Source organism: Leucopleurus acutus, assembly GCF_964270905.1.
Source record: "Leucopleurus acutus genome assembly, chromosome: 9".
Lineage (NCBI taxonomy): Eukaryota > Metazoa > Chordata > Mammalia > Artiodactyla > Delphinidae > Leucopleurus > Leucopleurus acutus.
The window spans coordinates 67230799-67251823 of record NC_139144.1 but is presented as its reverse complement, the minus strand read 5'-3'; the positions used below and the strand labels follow the sequence as shown (position 1 = coordinate 67251823).

At 36.5% G+C, this 21025-nt stretch overlaps 1 protein-coding gene across 6 annotated transcripts in view; it reads left to right on the top strand.

Annotated features, from left to right (window-relative positions):
- The window catches only part of HERPUD2 (HERPUD family member 2), a 42086-nt gene that overhangs the window by 4466 nt on the left and 16595 nt on the right, over nucleotides 1-21025 (top strand). Inside the window, exons 1-3 of one of the 6 annotated variants that reach the window (XM_082846679.1) lie at nucleotides 10452-16906; nucleotides 17347-17507; nucleotides 18445-18522. In XM_082846679.1, coding sequence (XP_082702805.1) covers nucleotides 16861-16906; nucleotides 17347-17507; nucleotides 18445-18522 — 285 coding nt within the window. In that variant the 5' untranslated portion in view covers nucleotides 10452-16860. Of the gene's footprint in view, nucleotides 1-10451; nucleotides 16907-17346; nucleotides 17508-18444; nucleotides 18523-21025 lie in introns of those variants that run through there. The other 5 variants (XM_082846676.1, XM_082846677.1, XM_082846680.1 and 2 more) reach the window with 5 other exon arrangements.

Genomic DNA, 21025 nt, shown 5'->3' with positions numbered 1-21025 from the left:
GATCATAGTTTCTTTTTCTTTTTTTTAACTGTTCTTTCACAGCTGTTGTTGCACTGATGATTCTAAATGCTTTATATTATTATAGTACTTAGTAGTATAGTACTATGTTAAAGGATTATAGCTCCATAATGGGCTAAAAGGGGAAAGTGTTTTCTAGTTAGGAAGCAAGGCAATTGCCACATTTACACAGAAGATTACAAAGTCATTATTAAAAACCTCAGGTGTGAAACTGAGCTCTGGTGGAGTTTTGTTTAACTTTGAATGGTATTGATAATTGGTTTGGTACTTGGTTTAAGAACTGGGGAGTGCACCAGTTCATGTTGATAGTGTATATAATTGTGAATCATATTCTAATATGACATTTGTCATTACTTCATGACTTTAGGTTTTCAGTTCCTAAAATTGGCCTGTAGTGTGAAATAATTATTCTGAAATTTAGGTAATTACTGCTAGTGGGTGAAGATATCAAGAGGGCCACTTTTACTTGAGTAGTTTCAGACTTTGGTCTAGTTTAGACTTATTTACTAGGTATGTAAAAATCAAAATGGTTGAACTTAATGTTATCCAGTAGAATGGACTATCTTAGAGAAAACTTTATAAATAAGAAATAAAATAAAAAATAAGAACCTCTAAATCCAGTTAGGCACCTTTTTCATTATCTTGTTTCTTACTATTTGTTCTTATACACAAACAATAACTATGATGGACCTGACTCACCCTGTATTCAGTTTTGAAGGCAAACCTTTCTGGGGCTTGTATCCTTTTGCTTCCCATTTTTGTCTTGAGGTCAAAATGACCGTTGAACATGTCCCTCAGTTCTGGATAGACCTCCTCTCTCTTGGCACCTTTTCAAATAGTGCCCTTGCTCTGAGATTTGTTAGAATTAAAGAAATAGGAATAGAACCAATTGCATAGATTCTATTCTGAGAATATAACATTCTATAACCAAATTGCCTACAGTTCAGATGGAAGTCTTACTTTCATTGTCAGTGGAAGTAGCTTTCATAATATAATTTGAGGTTTATATCTGTCTTATTTTTGTAATTCTCTATTACCTTATTTAGGAAGGTCATTTTTTAAAAATTTGTAAAATATTGGCTATATTCCCTGTGTTGTACAATATACCCGTTATAACTTATTTTATACCTAATAGTTTGTACCTCTTAATCTTCTACTTGTTTATTACCCCTCCCCCTTCCATCTCTTCACTAATAACCACAGTTTGTTTTCTGTATCTGTGAGTCTGCTTCTTTTTTGTTATATTCACTAGTTTTATTTTTTAGATTCCACATATAAGTGATATCATACAGTATTTATCTCTGTCTGACTTACTTCACTTAGCATAAGTAAGCAGGTCAGTTTTAAAATTTGCTTGCTTAACCACCTCAGAACTGTTGACTTAAAGGGGCTATAATCCACACACACAAATAATTTTTGTTTTATAAGACTCTTGTCAAAGGTTGATGGAAAGTTAAAATGAGTGCTGACTGAAATTTGTTTTGTTTAACTCCTTGCCTTTTTCTAATGTGTTTTTTGGAAAATAACAGTACTGCGAAGGTAATGTTTTGTTTAATCATGCATCAGTGCTTTTAAAAATAGGATTTTTTTAGAACTTTAAGTTTCTCTCCTTTACATAATAATTTTGTTTTTGGCTGCGCTGCGCTGCTTGTGGGAACTTAGTTCCCCCACCAGGGATTGAACTCAGGTCCTCAACAGTGAGAGCATGGAGTCCTAACCACTGGACCACCAGGGAATTCCCACACATAATAGATATTGATTTGATGGTCTTAAATGCTTTTTTTTAAAATGGTTTTTTAAAAAAATTATTTATTTACTTTTGGCTGTGTTGGGTCTTTGTTGCTGCGCACGGGCTTTCTCTAGTTGCGGCGAGTGGGGGCTACTCTTCATTGCGGTGCGTGGGCTTCTCATTGCAGTGGCTTCTCTTGTTGCGGAGCACGGACTCTAGGCGCACAGGTTTCAGTAGTTGTGGCTCGCGGGCTCTAGAGCACAGGCTCAGTAGTTGTGGCTCGCGGGCTCTAGAGCACAGGCTCAGTAGTTGTGGTGCATGGACTTAGTTGCTTCGCGACAAGTGGGATCTTCCTGGACCAGGACTCAAACCCATGTTCCCTGCATTGGCAGGAGGATTCTCAACCACTCTGCCACCAGGGAAGCCCCTAAATGCTTTTACTTAACTGTAATATTTGGTGCTGTGATTTTAAACTGCCGTTTACTAAGAGGTTGCTATGTATACCAGGCATTCTGGTAAGCACTTTATATGTTTATCATACTTATTCTTCATAGACAGCTTACGCTGTGAGTTCTGTTATCAGCTCTGTTTTATAGATGAGGAAACTGAGGCTTGGTGATTTTTTTGCCCAAGGTCATAGAACTTTAGGTAGTAGAATCGGAATTTGTACCCACGTTGGTCTGACTTGGCAAGCCTCAGGTCTTAACCATATGATGGTTATATATAATAAGATGAAGAAAGGCATTTAGGGATTTGGCCAGCTCAGTTATATACTTGCAAATTAAAAAGAAGTAAGTGGACTGTAAAAAGGCGTGTGTGTTTAGATGGGTTGTCATCTAAAGGCTACAGATGAATGGGTAACACAGTCTTAATACCATTCTAATGCATGTCAGCTTAGTGTGTGGTTATTTTTATTTTGATAAATTATAGGGAAGGTATGGGAACATAATATCTTAAGACTTCCAAGTACATTGCTTTGCCCTGTCTTTTCACATTTCCTGCTTGTTTGTATGAACCATAGCAGTCATGTATTTTGGCATCTCTGTTGTATGTATACCTGATTTGGCCTGTCAGTAGAAACAGCTAAGCAGGGAATGTCCCTTTGGAGTTCCAGAGGAAATTGTTGTGTAAGCTCTGTAAGCTGGTTTTGTTTACTGTTGTTGCAAGGGCATAAGAGGTAGAGGCAGTTTGGGTAAGCTCTGCTTGCATTTACATGTTTCTGAATTTCCTGAGGCTTTAGATTGGGTGGATTTAGTGGGAGTGGGAGGGAGATATGTTCAGTACAAATTCACTGGATTCATTTCCCACAGAAACGATATTTTGTGCAGAGAACCAGCTCTTTAAAGCTGTTTGACACTGATGGCTGAACTGTATATAAGAACTGAAATGTTAATAATTACCACTTTAAAAGAAATTGGGCTGTAGTTCTTTGCACTAATATGTAAGTTAACCGTTGCTTTTACTGAGCTATTTAATTATGTTGAAGTTGGATATACTAAGGACATGATTTTTTTAAGCCATTCATAATTATGAAAGACCCATTTAGTCCTTCACGTAAAAAATCTAATCTTTTGATACCAACTAGGTGACTTTCCAGAAATATAAAAGTATTGTTCGGTTTGTAAACTCATCTGTTAGACTCTTGTGAATATTTTGAGTGCATTAGGGATACATGGTATTTTATCTGTTTTTGCTGTCTAGTTAAATAAACATTAAAAAGTCAGACACTTTAGATAAAATATATGTAAACTTTTTAGAAAGAAAACATCTTTCCCCAGTTTAGGATTTATTTTTGCATATTATACTAGCAGGTGAGCTTTCCTCACCTTGGTTTTTAGCAACCTCTGTTAAGTGGGTAGCAGAGTTTTTGGGCCAGCTGGTTAAGCAGCTGTTTATTTGGAGTGGTATAGTTTTGTCTCTGGGCTACTCAGAGTGCCAACAGAATGTTTCCAACTTGGTAATTTAGCTGCCTCTGCTCTACCATATATCACCAGGCTTCGTCTAGGGTGGAGCAGGGGAGATGGTAAAGTACTGTACCTATTAAGATTTGCTGACTATTGGATGCAGGATGTGAGCAACAGGAAGAATGGTGGTGTTGTTAACAGAGGTAGTCAAGTATATTTATATGTTAATCTGTGTAGCCAGTATCTTAACAGAAGAAAATTTTCATTGACAATTTAATTAGTACTTCATTTTAGATTTTCCAATCCTGAGTCTTCTGAATTCTTATATTTAAAGGATACCATGTAACATTTTTTATTGAGAGAAAAATGAACTTTTATTGTGTTAAGCTACTGAGATCTTGAGGTTCATTATAGCAGCTAGCATTACTACCCTAACTAATACAGAAATGGATTTTTCATCAAGGTAAAAAATACTGTTAGGGGCTTCCCTGGTGGCGCAGTGGTTGAGAGTCCGCCTGCCGATGCAGGGGACACGGGTTTGTGCCCTGGTCCGGGAGGGTCCCACATTCTGCGGAGCGGCTGGGCCCGTGAGCCATGGCTACTGAGCCAGCGCATCCAGAGCCTGTGCTCCGCAACGTGAGAGGCCACAACAGTGAGAGGCCCGCGTACCCCAAAAAAATATAAAATAAAATACTGTTAGTAGGTCTGGATAAATAAAATTGTGTCACTTTTACAAGTTAAACTGAATTTGAAGTTAGAACTCAAAATCTGTTATTTTCCTAATATTGTAGATTATAATCCAAACCACTTGAAAATTCAGTTGATTATTGTGTGGTTTGTTATCATGTCTAACCACTGGTTTTCCAGATATTTAAATTAAATTCACTGATACTTAAACTGAATTTTTTCACTAATTTTTTTAGTAGAAAAAATTTCAAATTTTCTTACTTAATTTATGCACATGAAAACTTTTTCTCTGTTTTCACCCAAAGTAAAATTAAAGAATTCTTTTTCCTTTTACTTCTGATTATCTGAAGATATTTGAATATTCAATTTAAAGCAACAATTTTTAAAATTAAGGTATAATTCACATACTATAAAGTTTGCCCTTTAATGTGTACAACTCAGTAGTTTTTAGTAGTTCACAAATTTGTACAATCATCACCACTGTCTAATTCCAGAACATTTTTATCACCCCATACTCATTAGCAGTCACTCCCCATTCTCTGTCCCCCAGTCCTTGGTAACCAGTAATCTACTTTTCATCTATATGTATTCACCTATTCTGAAAATTTCACATAAATCTAACTGTAATATATATGGCCTTTTATGTCTGGCTTCTTTCACTTAGCATAATGTTTATAAGGTTCATTCGTGTTATAACATGTATCAGTTCGTCATTACTTTTTATGGCCCGATAATATTCCATTATATGTAAATGTCACATTTTGTTTATCCGTTCATCAAAGCATATGAGTTGTTTCGACTATTTGGCTATTATGAATAATGCTGCTGTGCACATTCCTTTACAGGTTTTTGTGTGGATTTGTTGTTTTCAGTTCTCTTTGGTATATACCTAGGAATGGAATTGGATGTATACTGAGTCATATGGTGGCTTTCTGAGGAACTCCCAAGCTTTTCCAGAGGCTGTTCCATTTTACATTCCCACCAGCAATGTATGAGAGTTCTACTTTCTTCACATCCTCATCCACACTTGTTTTTGCTTCACATATTTTCGGGGAGTACCATGTAATTTTGTTATATTCTGCTTTTTTGAAAATTGATGTCCCCTTGCTGTGAAAAGATATAAGTTTACTTGAAGTTGACTATTAATTTAGAGTAAAGTTAATACTAAGATACTAACATATGATTGCTCCTTCAATAGTATAATAATATGCTAATATCAGTACCATTTGCAGAAATGAACCAAATGAATTTAGCACCAGCAAGTGTTTTAAACTAGTATTGTGGTTCACAGACTAAATACTTCATTTCCATTCTTAATGATTACATGTAAAATAACTGATATAATGAACTTCAAGTAAGTGTGTCTTCCAAATCTGTGTAAGCCCTTTTGGACTCATAACACTTCATTTAATAAATCGGCATTTAGCATCTACTCTGCAGGACACAGTGCTAGGCTCCGGGAGTAAGGGGATGAGCTAGACAGACATGGACCCTCGTTTATTCTTGGCACTCATATACCACTTAGGGAAATAAACGTGCAGGTAATTACAGATTATGGCTTGTGTTATGAAGGAAACTAACCGGGTGTGTGAAAGGAAATACTCTACTTTAAATTTGTAAATCAGATAAGACCTCTCTGAGGAGGTCACTTTAAAGCTAAGACCCAAAAGATGGTTAAGAGCTAGCCCTGTGAGAGCTGGGAGAGACTGTTGCAGGTAGGATGTCTGAGTTGGGGAGGAACTTGGCATATTTGGGGATCTAAGTGAATGCCAGTTTGGCTAGTGAGTGAGGAGGAAAGATTATGATCAGAGGAGGTTGGAAAGAGAGAGAAACCAGATCTGCTGGGACCATCTGGTTATGGTGTGGAATTAGAATTCAATCCAGAGTGGTAGGAATCCATTAGAGAGTCACAGGAGTGATTCACATTTTTAAAAGATCACTCTATTTACTGACTGTAGAACACAGTGTGAAGACCAGTTAAGAAGCTATTACAGAAGTTCAGGAAAGGTGGTGTTAGGTTAGGGTAATGGCAATAGAGATGGAAAGAAATGGACTGAGAGGGACTTCTGGAGATAGAGTCCGTAAGATTTGCTGGTGGTTAGATATGTTAGACAAGGTGAGAGAAAAATTGAGGATAATGCCCAGATTTTTGGCTTAAACAACTGGTGGCAAGTTGTTACGGAATAGGGAACAAGCAAGAGGAAAGATCTGGGTAACCAAGAATTGAGAACCACTGTAGATGTTTTGATATTGAGTTGCCTATTAAGATATCTGAAGGTGGAGATTCCCTGGTGGTCCAATGGTTAAGACTACGTGCTTCCACTGCAAGGGGCCTGGGTTTGATCCCCGGTCCAAGAACTAAGATCCCGCATGCTGCCTGGCGCGGCCAAAAAAAAAAAAAAGATATTTGAAAGTGTAAGATGTCTAACAAGCAGTTGGATATCTGGATCTGGGTCTGAGAGGGAGCGAAAGGCCTTGGATAGAAAAGCAAATTTGCATCTTAGCTGAAGAAGCTTCCTTAAATTCTAGAATTGGATGGAAAAGTTAGCAAAAGACACTGGAGAGGGACAGTGGCTAAAGATATGAATAAAATGTACAAATGCCTCTTAATGGATTTTCTAAACCTTGATTGCTCTTCCAGAGGTGCAAATGGTGAATGCTGTGGTCTTTTCTTCTTGCAAACCTTTTGCAGGGTGCTGTTGGTCATGCTGTTTCCTCATCCTGCTGAGGGACTTGCTTAGCCATTGCCCAGCTTTTCTGTTGAGTGGGTATAGGCTTTAAAAAACTAGGACATGGGAAAAAGGGATTATCAGCCTCTGGGCTTGTAGTAATGCTATTTCAATTGGCTATATTTTGGGTTAAATAGATTATGTGCTATTAGGTTTAAAGGTTTGATTAGTATTTGTATTTCTGAAACTGGGATTCATAGTTTTAGGACTAGGAATTTTCAAAATCTTTAATTTTTTTTAAATTTATTTTTTTATACAGCAGGTTCTTATTAGTCATCCATTATATACACATCAGTGTATACATGTCAATCCCAATCTCCCAGTTCATCATACCACCCCTGCCACTTTCCCCCCTTGGTGTCCATACATTTGTTCTCTACATCTGTGTCTCTGTTTCTGCCCTGCAAACCGGTTCATCTGTACCATTTTTCTAGGTTCCACATATATGTGTTAATATACAATATTTGTTTTTCTCTTTCTGACTTACTTCACTCTGTATGATAGTCTCTAGATCCATCCACGTCTCTACAAATGACCTAATTTCGTTCCATTTTATGGCTGAGTAATATTCCATTGAATAATGTACCACATCTTCATTATCCATTCGTCTGTTGATGGGCATTTAGGTTGCTTCCATGACCTGGCTATTGTAAATAGTGCTGCAGTGAACACTGGGGTGCATGTGTCTTTTTGAATTATGGCTTTCTCAGGGTATATGCCCAGTAGTGGGATTGCTGGATCATGTGGTAATTCTATTTTTAGTTTTTTAAGGAACCTCCATACTATTCTCCATAGTGGCTGCATCAATTTACATTCCTGCCAACAGTGCAAGAGGGTTCCCTTTTCTCCACACCCCCTCCAGCATTTGTTGTTTGTAGATTTTCTGAGGATGCCCATTCTAACTGGTGTGAGGTGATACCTCACTGTAGTTTTTTTTTTTTTTTTTTAAATATGGAACACTTCACGAATTTGCGTGTCATCCTTGCGCAGGGGCCATGCTAATCTTCTCTGTATCGTTCCAATTTTAGTATATGTGCTGCCGAAGCGAGCACCTCACTGTAGTTTTGATTTGCATTTCTCTAATAATTAGTGATGTTGAGCAGCTATTCATGTGCTTCTTGGCCATCTGTATGGCTTCTTTGGAGAAATGTGTATTTAGGTAGGTCTTTTGCCCATTTTTTGATTGGTTTGTTTGTTTTTTTAACACTGAGCTGCATGAACTGTTTATATATTTTGGAGATTAATCCTTTGTCCGTTGATTCATTTGCAAATATTTTCTCCCATTCTGAGGGTTGTCTTTTCATCTTGTTTGTAGTTTCCTTGGCTTTGCAAAAGCTTTTAAGTTGCATAAGGTCCCATTTGTTTATTTTTGTTTTTATTTCCATCACTCTAGAGGGTGGATCAAGAAAGATCTTGCTGTGATTTATGTCAAAGAGTGTTCTTCCTATGTTATCCTCTAAGAGTTTTAGAGTGTCATGTCTTACATTTAGGTCTCTAATCCATTTTGAGTTTATTTTTGTGTATGGTGTTAGGGAGTGTTCTAATTTCATTCTTTTACATATAGCTGTCCAGCTTTCCCAGCACCACTTATTGAAGAGACTGTCTTTTCTCCATTGTATATCCTTGCCTCTTTTGTCATAGATTAGTTGACCATAGGTGCATGGGTTTATCTCTGGGCTTTCTATCCTGTTCCATTGACCTACATTTCTTTTTTTGTGCCAGTACCATACTGCCTTGATTATGGTAGCTTTGTAGTATACTCTGAAGTCAGGGAGTCTGATTCCTCCAGCTACGTTTTTTTCCCTCAAGACTGCTTTGGCTATTCGGGGTCTTTTGTGACTCCATACAAATTTTAAGACTTTTTCTTCTAGTTCTGTAAAAATGCCATTGGTAATTTGATAGGGATTGCATTGAATCTGTAGATTGCTTTGGGTAGTAGAGTCATTTTCACAATATTGATTCTTCCAATCCAAGAACATGGTATATCTCTCCATCTGTTTGTATCATCTTTAATTTCTTTCATCAGTGTCTTATAGTTTTCTACATATAGGTCTTTTGTCTCCTTAGGTAGGTTTATTCCTAGGTATTTTATTCTTTTTGTTGCAGTGGTAAATGGGAGTGTATCCTTAATTTCTCTTTCAGATTTTTCATCATTAGTGTATAGGAATGCAAGAGATTTCTGTGCATTAATTTTGTATCCTGCAACTTTACCAAATTCATTGATCAGCTCTAGTAGTTTTCTGGTGTCATCCTTAGGATTCTCTATGTATAGTATCATGTCATCTGCAAACACTGACAGTTTTTCTTCTTTTCCAATTTGTATTCCTTTTATTTCTTTTTCTTATCTGATTGCCGTGGCTAGGACTTCCAAAACTATGTTGAATAAGTGGCAAGAGTGGACATCCTTGTCTTTTTCCTGATCTTAGAGGAAATGCTTTCAGTTTTTCACCATTGAAAATGATGTTGGCAGTGGGTTGGTCGTATATGGCCTTTTATTATGTTGAGGTAGGTTCCCTCTATGCCCACTTTCTGGAGAGTTTTTATCATAAATGGGTGTTGAATTTTGTCAAAAGCTTTTTCTGCATCCATTGAGATGATCATATGGTTTTTCTTCTTCATTTTGTTAATATGGTGTATCACATTGATTGATTTGCATATATTGAAGAATCCTTGCATCCCTGGCACAAATCCTACTTGATCATGGTGTATGATCTTTTTAATGTGTGTTGAATTCTGTTTGCTAGTATTTTGTTGAGGATTTTTGATTCTATATTCATCAGTGATATTGGTCTGTAATTTTCTTTCTTGAGGTATCTTTGTCTGGTTTTGGTATCAGGGTGATAGTGACCTCATAGAATGAGTTTGGGAGTGTTCCTTCCTTTGCAATTTTTTGGAAGAGTTTGAGAAGGATGGGTGTTAACTCTTCTCTAAATGTTTGATAGAATTCACCTGTGAAGCCATCTGGTCCTGGACTTTTGTTTGTTGGAAGATTTTTAATCACAGTTTCAATTTCATTACTTGTGATTGGTCTGTTCATGTTTTCTATTTCTTCCTGGTTCAGTCTCGGAAGGTTATACCTTTCTAAGAATTTGTTCATTTCTTCCAGGTTGTCCATTTTATTGGCATAGAGTTGCTTGTAGTAGTCTCTTAGAATGCTTTGTATTTCTGCAGTGTCCATTGTAACTCTTCCTTTTTCATTTCTAATTTTATTGATTTGAGTCCTCTCCCTCTTTTTCTTGGTGAGACTGTCTAAAGGTTTATCAATTTTGTTTATCTACTCAGAGAACCAGCTTCTAGTTTTATTGATCTTTGATCTTTGCTCTTATTTTTTTTGTTTCTATTTCATTTATTTCTGCTCTGATCTTTATCATTTCTTTTTTCTACTAACTGTGGGTTTTGTTTGTTCTTTCTCTAGTTCCTTTAGGTGTAAGGTTAGATTGTTTATTTGAGATTTTTCTTGTTTCTTGAGGTAGGCTTGTTGCTCTAAACTTCCCTCTTACAACTGCTTTTGCTGCATCCCATAGGTTTTGGATTGTCATGTTTTCGTTGTCATTTGTCTCTAGGTGTTTTTTGGTTTCCTCTTTGATTTCTTCAGTGATTTCTTGGTTATTTAGTAACGTACTGTTTAGCCTCTACGTGTTTGTGTTTTTTACGTTTGTTTCTCCTGTAATTGATGTCTAATCTCATAGCGTGTGGTCGGTAAAGATGCTTGATATGATTTCAGTTTTCTTAAATTTACTGAGGCTTGATTTGTGACCCAAGATGTGTTCTATCTTGGAGAATGCTCCATGTGCACTTGAGAAGAAAGTGTAATCTGTTGTGTTTTGATGGAATGTCCTATAAATATCAATGAAATCTGTCTGGTCTGTTGTGTCATTTAAAGCTTGTGTTTTCTTAGTAATTTTCAGTTTCACTGATCTGTCCATTGGTTTTAAGTGAGGTGTTAAAAGTCCCCCACTATTATTGTGTTACTGTCGATTTCCTCTTTTATAGCTGTTAGCAGTTGCCTTATGTATTGAGGTGCTCCTATGTTGGGTGCATATATATTTATAATTGTTATATCTTCTTCTTGGATTGATCCCTTGATCATTATATAGTGTCCTTCCTTGTCTCTTGTAACATTCTTTTTTCTAAAGTCTATTTTACCTGATAGGAGTATTGCCACTCCAGCTTTCTTTTGATTTCCATTTGCATGGAATATCTTTTTCCATCCCCTCACTTTCAGTCTGTATGTGTCCCTAGGTCTGAAGTCGGTCTCTTGTAGACAGCTTATATATGGGTCTTGTTTTTGTATCCATTCAGTGAGACTGTGTCTTTTGGTTGGAGCATTTAATCCATTCACATTTAAGGTATTTATCGATATATATGTTCCTGTTACCATTTTCTTAATTGTTATGGGTTTGTTTTTGTAGGTCGTTTTCTTCTCTTGTGTTTCCCACTTAGAGAAGTTCCTTTAGCATTTGTTGTAGAGCTGGTTTGGTGGTGCTGAATTCTCTTAGCTTTTGCTTGTCAGTAAAGCTGTTGATTTCTCTGTTGACTGAATGAGATCCTTGCCGGTAGAGTGTTGTTGGTTGTAGGTTCTTCCCTTTCATCACTTTAAATATATTGTGCCACTCCCTTCCAGCTTGTAGAGTTTCTGCTGAGAAATAAGCTGTTAACCTTATGGGAGTTCCCTTGTATGTTATTTGTCATTTTTCCCTTGTTGCTTTCAGTAATTTTTCTTTGTCTTTAATTTTTGTCAATTTGATTACTGTGTGTCTCAGCGTGTTTCTCCTTGGGTTTATCCTGCCTGGGACTCTCTGTGCTTCCTGAATTTGGCTGGCTATTTCCATTCCCATGTTAGGGAAGTTTTCGACTATAATCTCTTCAGATATTTTATCGCATCCTTTCTCTTTCTCTTCTCCTTCTGGGACCCCGCTAATGTGAATGTTCTTGCGTTTAATGTAGTCCCAGAGGTCTCATAGGCTTTCTTCATTTCTTTTTATTCTTTTTTCTTTATTCTGTTCCATGGCAGTGAATTCCACCATTCTGTCTTCCAGGTCACTCATCCGTTCTTCCGCCTCAGTTATTCTGCTATTGATTCCTTCGAGTGTATTTTTCATTTCAGTTATTGTATTGTTCATCTCTGTTTGTTTGTTCTTTAATTCTTCTAGGTCTTTGTTAAACATTTCTTGCATCTTCTGGTCTTTGCCTCCATTCTTTTCCTGAGGTCCTGGATCATCTTCACTATCATTACTCTGAATTCTTTTTCTGGAAGGTTGCCTATCTCCACTTCATTTAGTTGTTTTTCTGGGGTTTTGTCTTGTTCCTTCATCTTGTTCCTTCATCTTGTTCCTTCATCATTGGTACAAAGTCCTCTGCCTTTTCATTTTGTTTATCTTTCTGTGCATGTGGTTTTGCTTCCACAGGCTGCAGAATTGTAGTTCTTCTTCTTTCTGCTGTCTGTCCTCTGGTGTCTGAGGCTATCTAAGAGGCTTATGCAAGCTTCCTGATGGGAGGGACTGGTGGTGGGTAGAGATGATTGTTGCTTTGGTGGGCAGAGGTCAGTAAAACTTGTCTGTAAAGACAAGTAAAACTTGTCTGCTGATGGGTGGGGCTGGGTTCCCTCCCTGCTGGTTGTTTGGCTTGAGGCGACCCAGCCCTGGAGCCTACCTGGCTCTTTGGTGGGGCTAATGGCAGACTCTGGGTGGGCTCACGCCAAGGAGTACTTCCCAGAACTTCTGCTGCCCATGTCCTTGTCTTCATGGCGAGCCACAGCCACCCCCACCTCTGCAGGAGACCCTCCTACACTAGCAGGTAGGTCTGGTTCTGTCTCCTCTGGGGTCACTGCCCCTTCCCGTGGGTTCCGATGCGCACACTATTTTGTGTGTGCCCTCCAAGAGTGGAGTCTTTGTTTCCCCCAGTCCTGTTAAGTCCTGCAATCAAATCCTCCTAGCCTTCAAAGTCTTATTCTGTAGGAATTCCTACCCCCATTGCCGGACCCTCAGCTTCGGAAGCCTGACATGGGACTCAGAACCTTCACTCCAGTGGGTGGACTTCTGTGTTTTAAGTGTTCTCCAGTTTGTGAGTCACCCACCCAGCAGTCACGGGGTTTGATTTTATTGTGATTGCGCCCTTCCTACCATCTCATTGTGGCTTCTCCTTTGTCTTTGGATGTGGGGTGTCTTTTTTGGTGAGTTCCCAGTGTCTTCCTGTGGATGATTGTTCAGCAGTTAGTTGTGATTCCAGTGCTCTCATAAGAGGGAGTGAGCATGCGTCCTTCTACTCTGCCATCTTGAACCAATCTCCAACATCTTTAATTTTATCTTGATGTAAAAATTATCAATATAAATAACAGGATGATTACTTTGTAGCTGACTCTTGTGAGATTTAGTACCTGCATTTTAAATTAAGTGATCATACTAAATATGTTTAATTTGTATGGTTAAGTTTTTCAAGCATGGGCTTCTGGAATCTGTGAGGTTGCTGACTGATGGTGATCTGTATTGTTTCTGTGAAAAAAAATTGTTTTAAACTTACCTACTAAATAATTACAGGAGTAAACTGTCTAAGTTGATTGCCATTGTACTTAATTTATATATATATATATATATATATATATTTGTCAGTAGTCCAAAATAATGAGTGTTATAGCATATTTTTATGCCCCATGTTGTTTAAAAGTGATACTTGTGATAAAGTACATGATTAATTCCATTACCATTACAGTTTAATAGTAAAATGGAGATTACCTATGTAGAAAGCAGGTAATATATATAGATTTCTTACATTTTGAAGCAGTAGTTGGTAAATACTTCTTTCATCTTAGCACCCAATACATCCTTTCACTAAAAATCTGAAGGTAAGTAACTTATGTTTTGGACATGGACTTCTTTTTACCAATGTCAAATTACTTTTCTCTCTGTTTAGAGAAGCTAAAATTAATTAAAAGCTTTCCTTTTGTTATTTATAAATGTCATTTTAAACTGATTTTTGAAAGCTCTTCAAACATGGATTAGGGCTTGCTTTTTTAGTCATTAAAACTGATAGTTATTGCAACTTTAACCAAACCTATTTAGTAGTGTCCTAATCATGTTCTTATACATAATGAAGATAGTCTGCTATTAGTCATACAACTTATCAATACTTTCACATAATCTCTCATTAGATCCTCAGGAAACAGCATGATGTAAGAGAAGCAGGTATTAGAGATTAGTATCACATGCTAATTGAATGTTTACTAGGTGTTCTGCCCTGTTCTTAGAGGTTTGTGTGCATTTTCAGTGTTGTGAAAATTCATCCCTGTGAAATAGGTACTATTATTGCCCTCATTTTTCAGTTAAGAAAACTGAGACACAGACAGGTGGTAGTGGGATCATGTACAAGTTTCTCAACATTTATTCACCTATCTGCCATATTCTTCTCTAAGTCCAGCTCCTTCACATGAGATTCTACCCCTTAATAGCTACTCAAGGACATTGCTCTTGAAATTCTCTATTTTTCTCTCCTGCATCTGCAGTTTTTCCTTTCTACTGGATTATTCCTGTTGGCATACAAACATGTTTTTTTTCTCTTCTTAAAAAAACAAAAACATGAAACAGTAAAACAAACAAGACCCTCTTTGATTCCACTTCCCTTCTAGCTGTTGCTTTATTTCTTTCCTCTCTTTAGTGCATAACTCCTTATAAATTATGAATATTCACTGTATCTGTACTCCTCTCCTGTTCTCTTGAATCCATTCCAGTTAAGTTTTTACCCTACTCTTCCACCAAGATTGCTTTTATGAAGATCACCAGGGAACTCCATGTTCCAGGATATAGTGGGGGAATGGAGAAATAAGTAAAATAGTATGAAAGAAGGACACTATGATTAATAACAAAAGCCTGGAAACACTCAAATATCCATATTGTAAACTTTAGTATTTCTGTGTAATGGAGCATTATGCATCTGTCAAAAAGAATGGGGAAGACATCTTTATACTGCTAAGGAGTAATCTCCAGGGCACAGTAAGTGAGAAAACAAGGTACAAAGGAGTATCTTGTACTATCTTTTATGTGAGAAAAGAAGGGAAATACAAGTGTATTTGTATTCAGGTTTGTTATGTTGTTAAAAAATGACGGAAGGGTAATTCAGAATTATAGAGAAAGAGGGTAGGGACAGAAGCTAAACCTCTTTGTACCTTGTTCTATAATTTTTACTTTGTTTCCATGTATGTTATATATAATTTTAAAAAGTTAAATAGAAAAAAATTCCTAAATGGTAACAAAACAATTTAACAATGTCAGGATGGTGACAAAACTGTAAGAAGAATTATTACAAGTAATTTCAAAACTGTATTTTGACTGCATATCCCTAATGGGATATATCTAAGGACGGAAAAAAGTGACAAGAAATCTTAAACCTCATCCAATATTGTTATTATTATTTGAGATTATATATAGTAGGATAAAGCATATAAATACTTTTGCTAATGGCATACGTTTGTTAATATCATTAGCACGAAAGATTTTCAGGGTGATAGAGATACAAATAAAAAACCATATACTGTTTAATTAAAATTGGAAATATGAATATATACTCAGGGTTTAAGTTTCTCTTTCTCAAAAATACATATTTTCTTGCTCTCCTCAATGAAGAATCTTAGAAATAATAGCAAGTAACAATAAGCACTCTTAGACCCCAGATTTTGTCTCTAGATGCCATTTCCCATTAAAAGGAATCAAGGCCCCTGGAACAGTGGCTGATTCCAGGCCTGGGGAAAGAAATGTGGAAGATGAACCTGGTGTGCCCGAAAGCAAGGAAGCTCTTAGAGGTCATGTCAAAGTGACATAGGATCCAACCTGAAGGGACTCCTACTGGCCAAAGATGGTGCAATTTGAGGATTAACAAAAAACAACCAGGTGGCAGTACATTGAAAAACATAAAATTCCACAAGCTCACAATGATGCTTAAACCAAAACTTTTTGGTCACTTCTGGAGGTTGCTTGGGCACTCATTCTGAAAACTGATAAAGGGAATAAATTGAGCATTTTTGCTGTCTTTCTTGTGTAATCTAGGTAAGCAAATGGTCGATGAGGTAAAGTTCTTTTAGAAGAAGCACAGCTAATACAGAAAGAATTAGAGAATTAGAAAATATTTTCTACCCCTAATGAAATAATGGATCTAGGCAGTTGGATCTAGGTTGTTAATAAGGTGAATGTTTGATGGCAGACTTTATAAGGGATGAATTTGGCTGACAACATTTGAACCCACTGATCAAACTTAACATGACTAAAAGTAAGTCACTCAATCCAGTGTGCTAATAATATGACGCAACAGGAAGTTCTCTTGTCAAACAAAAAAGAACCTGAATTTAATCAACCCTCTAGATCTAACTTCATTATACAGAGAGTACAAGACATGCTGTACAATACCAGGAGGACATAGTCACCCAAATCCAGATTGCAACATGTTTTCTTCAACAAATAGCTAGGGAAATATTTTAAAGAAGTGGAACCTGTTAAAAAATTACAAGAGACATAAAAGCCCCATTCCATGTGTGAACCTTGTTTGTATTCTGATTTAGACAAACCATTCCTAAAAAGACATTTTTGAGCAAGTGGGGAAAATTGAGCTGGGCTGGATATCACATTATAAGGAATTAATATTTATTTTGTTGAATGTGGTAATATTGTGGGTAGTTGGAAAAAAAAACTGTTACAGATACATTCTGTTTTTTACAGGCAAAAAGAAATATGTGGTATTTGCTTTAAAACTCTCTTCCTTGCCAAAAACAAAATGGGGGTAGGTGGGTAAATGAAACAGGAACAGCAGAATGTTGATAATTGTTGGAGCTGGATATTTGGGAATTCTTGAAGATGGTAAGGGGTTTCATTTTATTCTCTCCACTTTATGTATGTTTGAGAAGTTTCAAAGTAAAGTAAAAAAAAATCGTAAGGAAAGAACTGATAATTTTTATACAGAATGATATGACAGAGAAGTATCTATTAAATGTTTGGGCTGGTGAAAGAATGATAGTTTATGATGACTGTAGTATTTATCAAAGAAACTTCTTTAGGTTGCAGCTGAAGTAATAAGTATATTTTGGAAACTTACAAAGCATTACATAATTCATTTGTCCAGGGATTAAGTCAGTCATTATCTACTTAGCATTTAACTTATGTTATATAATTTACTGTTTGTGCTCCACTCAATATTTATATGTATTGATTGAAGTTTCAAGACTTGTGATATGTATTTTTAAAAAAATCCTTTGTTGTATTTGGTTGTTAATATAAGAATTTTTATATGTGCATTTTAGGAATGGTACACTCAAAAATACTTCCAGGGGAAGCTAAATTATGCCTAAAAGCTAAGTATCTTGGAAGGACAACTATATCTTCCCTTGATCTTTGGTACCTAAGGACCCCTGAATCACAGATATTACTCAGTGTGACTCTTTCTACTATGGTTATTTTTAATGTAAGACTTTTTTTTAGTAGCCATGTTGCATATGTAGTCTGAAGATTGTTATAGTTATTGCTTGGATTTGGCATGTTTAGTAATTGTTGATATAGCTAATATTTAACTGTTTTAATAGAATTCAAGGAACATTTGCCTGTTTCTCAGTTATGAAATAGGAGGTCTTATGGGGACTCTACATAAATGCTTTTATTTAAAATACTTAATACTTGTAGTGTGAGCACTTAGCAGATTTATTTTAAGTACAGAATAAGGCAAAGATAACCAGAACATATTTCCTATTTTGGGTTGCATATGGAAATGGCACTTGAATCTCCATGCACTTGAGTTGATTTTTCTTTAGTCTTGTGTTTTTGAAAAATGTACGAAGGTATTCATGAGAATGGCAGGAATAATAAAAACAAGAATAGTTACCTAAAGCTGTAACTAAATCCAAACGGCTTTGGAATTAAAACCAATAAATTGTCCTGCATGATGTTAGTAAAGAGTAAACTAAATCTTATGTTTACTTTTGATTAAAAATACTGACAAACAATGCAAAGCAACACTGGTGACCTTGGAATTTTATCCCATTGTTGACTGTTAATAGAAAGTCAGCCACCTTCTCATTTATAATCTTGAAGGTTTTTAATGACAGTCACACATGGATTGCATTATGGCTGAAAGTACGAACTTCCAATTTACCTTGTTTTCCTCGTTTTAAAAATAATTCGATAATTATCTGTATTTATTATATCTACAGTAGATATGCTACCATATGCTGAACTTTTAATGTCTTAAGTGGAATTTGGAAAAACAAAATTCTTAATTATGTCAGTTTTCTGCTTATTTGTGCCTAAAGGGAGTTTTACTTTACCCATTGTAAGGCATCTTATTCCCAACCTTAAATTTGTATAATTAGAAAAAGTTGAATTCTTTTCTTTGTCCCATTTCTTAGTTGACAAAGGATCAGAGGTTGGTGTATTCTGGCAGACTGCTTCCCGATCACCTGCAGCTGAAAGACATTCTCAGAAAAGTAAGCTTTTCTACCACTATTTGATACCAGATACTCAGAGTGCTAGAGGAGATATATTCTGAAGTTTTATTGATATCCAACCAGTTTAGTTTTTAGTTACTTAAGATCAACTCTTTTGGGTTTAGGTAACAGTTTTGTATATCCATCTGATAGCTAAATCTAAAATAGGATTATATATTTGTGTTCAGGGATTTGTTATCTTGTGTAAGAAAGCAGTACTGAGTTATCAGTAAACTGTGCAGGAGTAGAGTGCTCAAGTAGTGGTGAAGGATTTTCATTGATAATAGTCTCCTCTCTTAAATACCCTTTTGACCAAACTACGTTTTAATACAAGTTAACTTCGGTTAGGAGTTTAATTTCAGGACAGAAAATAGAATGAAGCCCAACTGGTCCATCAGTTAGCAAACTTTGAATGCTGGTACTCAGAGTTAAATATATTTGAATATAGTTTTTTTGACAGATTGAATGCTAGTTATTTTAATGGCAGCTTTTTAGCTCCTGTTTATTTGTGGAATTTATACTTTTAGAACTTTTCAAATGTTTGAGATTCTTTTTGCTTGTGAGTGTAGCAGAATTGAATATATAGCTGTTAATGTTTTGCTTTAGATCTTTGACCTAACTCAGTGTTTTCTGGATATCCCTAATCTCTCTATCCTCTCCTGTATGTTTATTGATCACCTGTGGGAAACTTTAAAAAATCTTACACTGGTATGTTCCTTCTGTTAGATAGTTGACATTTTAGTTTTGCCACTGTGACTTCTTGCTGTCATTTTCATTTTAATCACGTAGTTTCAGGTTGCCAAAGTGGTTTAATAACCTGTCTCCCTCGCTCTCTTTCCCTCTCAAAAATAGTGGAATTTGCAGCAGATTCACCCCCCCATTTCTTTTCTTAATAGACTTTTTTTTTTTTTTTTTTTTTTTGGCGGTACGCGGGCCTCTCACTGTTGCGGCCTCTCCTGTTGCGGAGCACAGGCTCCAGACGCACAGGCTCAGCGGCCATGGCTCACGGGCCTAGCCGCTCCGCGGCATGTGGGATCCTCCCGGACTGGGGCACGAGCCCGTGTCTCCTGCATCGGCAGACAGACTCTCAACCACTGCGCCACCAGGGAAGCCCCTAGACTTTATTTTTTAGAGTAGTTTTAGGTTCACAGCAAAATTGAGCAGAGGGTATAGAGACTTCCCATATACCTCCTGCCTCCACACATACACAGCTACCCCCACTAACAACATCCACGTCAGAGTGGTATAGTAGTTACAGTTGATGCCTACATTGACATCATTATCACCCCAAACCCATAGTTTCCATTAGGGTTCACTCTTGGTGGTGTACATTCTGTAGATTTTAACAAATGTAAAATGACATGTATCCACCATTATAGTACAGAATATTTCACTACCCCCCAAATCCTCTGTGCTTCACCTCTTCATTCTTTCCCTGTTTTTATCCTTAAAAACCTTTTTGCTATATGCTCTTTGAAATATATATTTATTATTTTACCCAAGTATAGCTAGAGGCTGCACATGCATACATTTAAAAAGGCTTTTGCTGCCAGAAATCATTTCCAACCAGAAGACTTAAAAGAAGAATGCCTCAGGACTTCCCTGGTGGTCCAGTGGTTAAGACTCTGCGCTTCCACTGCAGGGGGCACGGGTTCGATCCCTGGTCTGGGAACTAAGATCCTACATGCTTTTTTTCTTTTTTTTTGATTTTGGCTGCACCATGCTGCATGTGGTATCTTAGTTCCCCAACCAGGGATTGAACGCACGTCCCCTGCATTGGAAGGTGGAGTCTTAACCACTGGACTGCCATGGAAGTCCCTTTTCTTTCTTTTTTAAAATTGCTGAGCCATCCTTTGTTCTTCTCTGCCCCCCTTTATTCTCTTTCCTTTCTCCATCTTATTTACTTGCTTTATGCCTAACTATAAATATACTCATGAAATCACTAAGCTAAAATGCCAATTCTAATCATTTTTAGAACATTTTCCTTCAGTCGTAGTTGTAGATTTATAGCAACACATTTGGAATATTTACAGAATATAGTTCAAATATATGCTTTATGTCTGTGCATAAGTGTTATAGATAAAAACAGTTTTTGACTTTAAAAAATAAAACACTATTGCTAAAACTAAGACAAATGAGATTATAGTGAAGTTACTTGAGTTTCTTTATCGCTGTAAGGTCTCAAATAATGAAAACATTTCACTACTCAAAGTTTGTAGGCCAAAACTTCAGTGTGACTATCACAGTTCTGATATTAACATGCTAGATGTTTTTATACTGAAATAATAGATAGTGCTGACACAACTTTACAGCAGTGTTTGCTTCAAAACAGCTTGGTATACAAAATAATCATTTTTTTCACATAGCAATTCCTGAGTATTGAGACCATTTTCTAAGCATGGACAAAATATTGAATTCACAAGGGTCCTAATGACAGCAATTTATTACTAATAAAATGGCTGTGGTAGGAAGGAACTTAAGTTCTGAATTAAGTATTTCTACT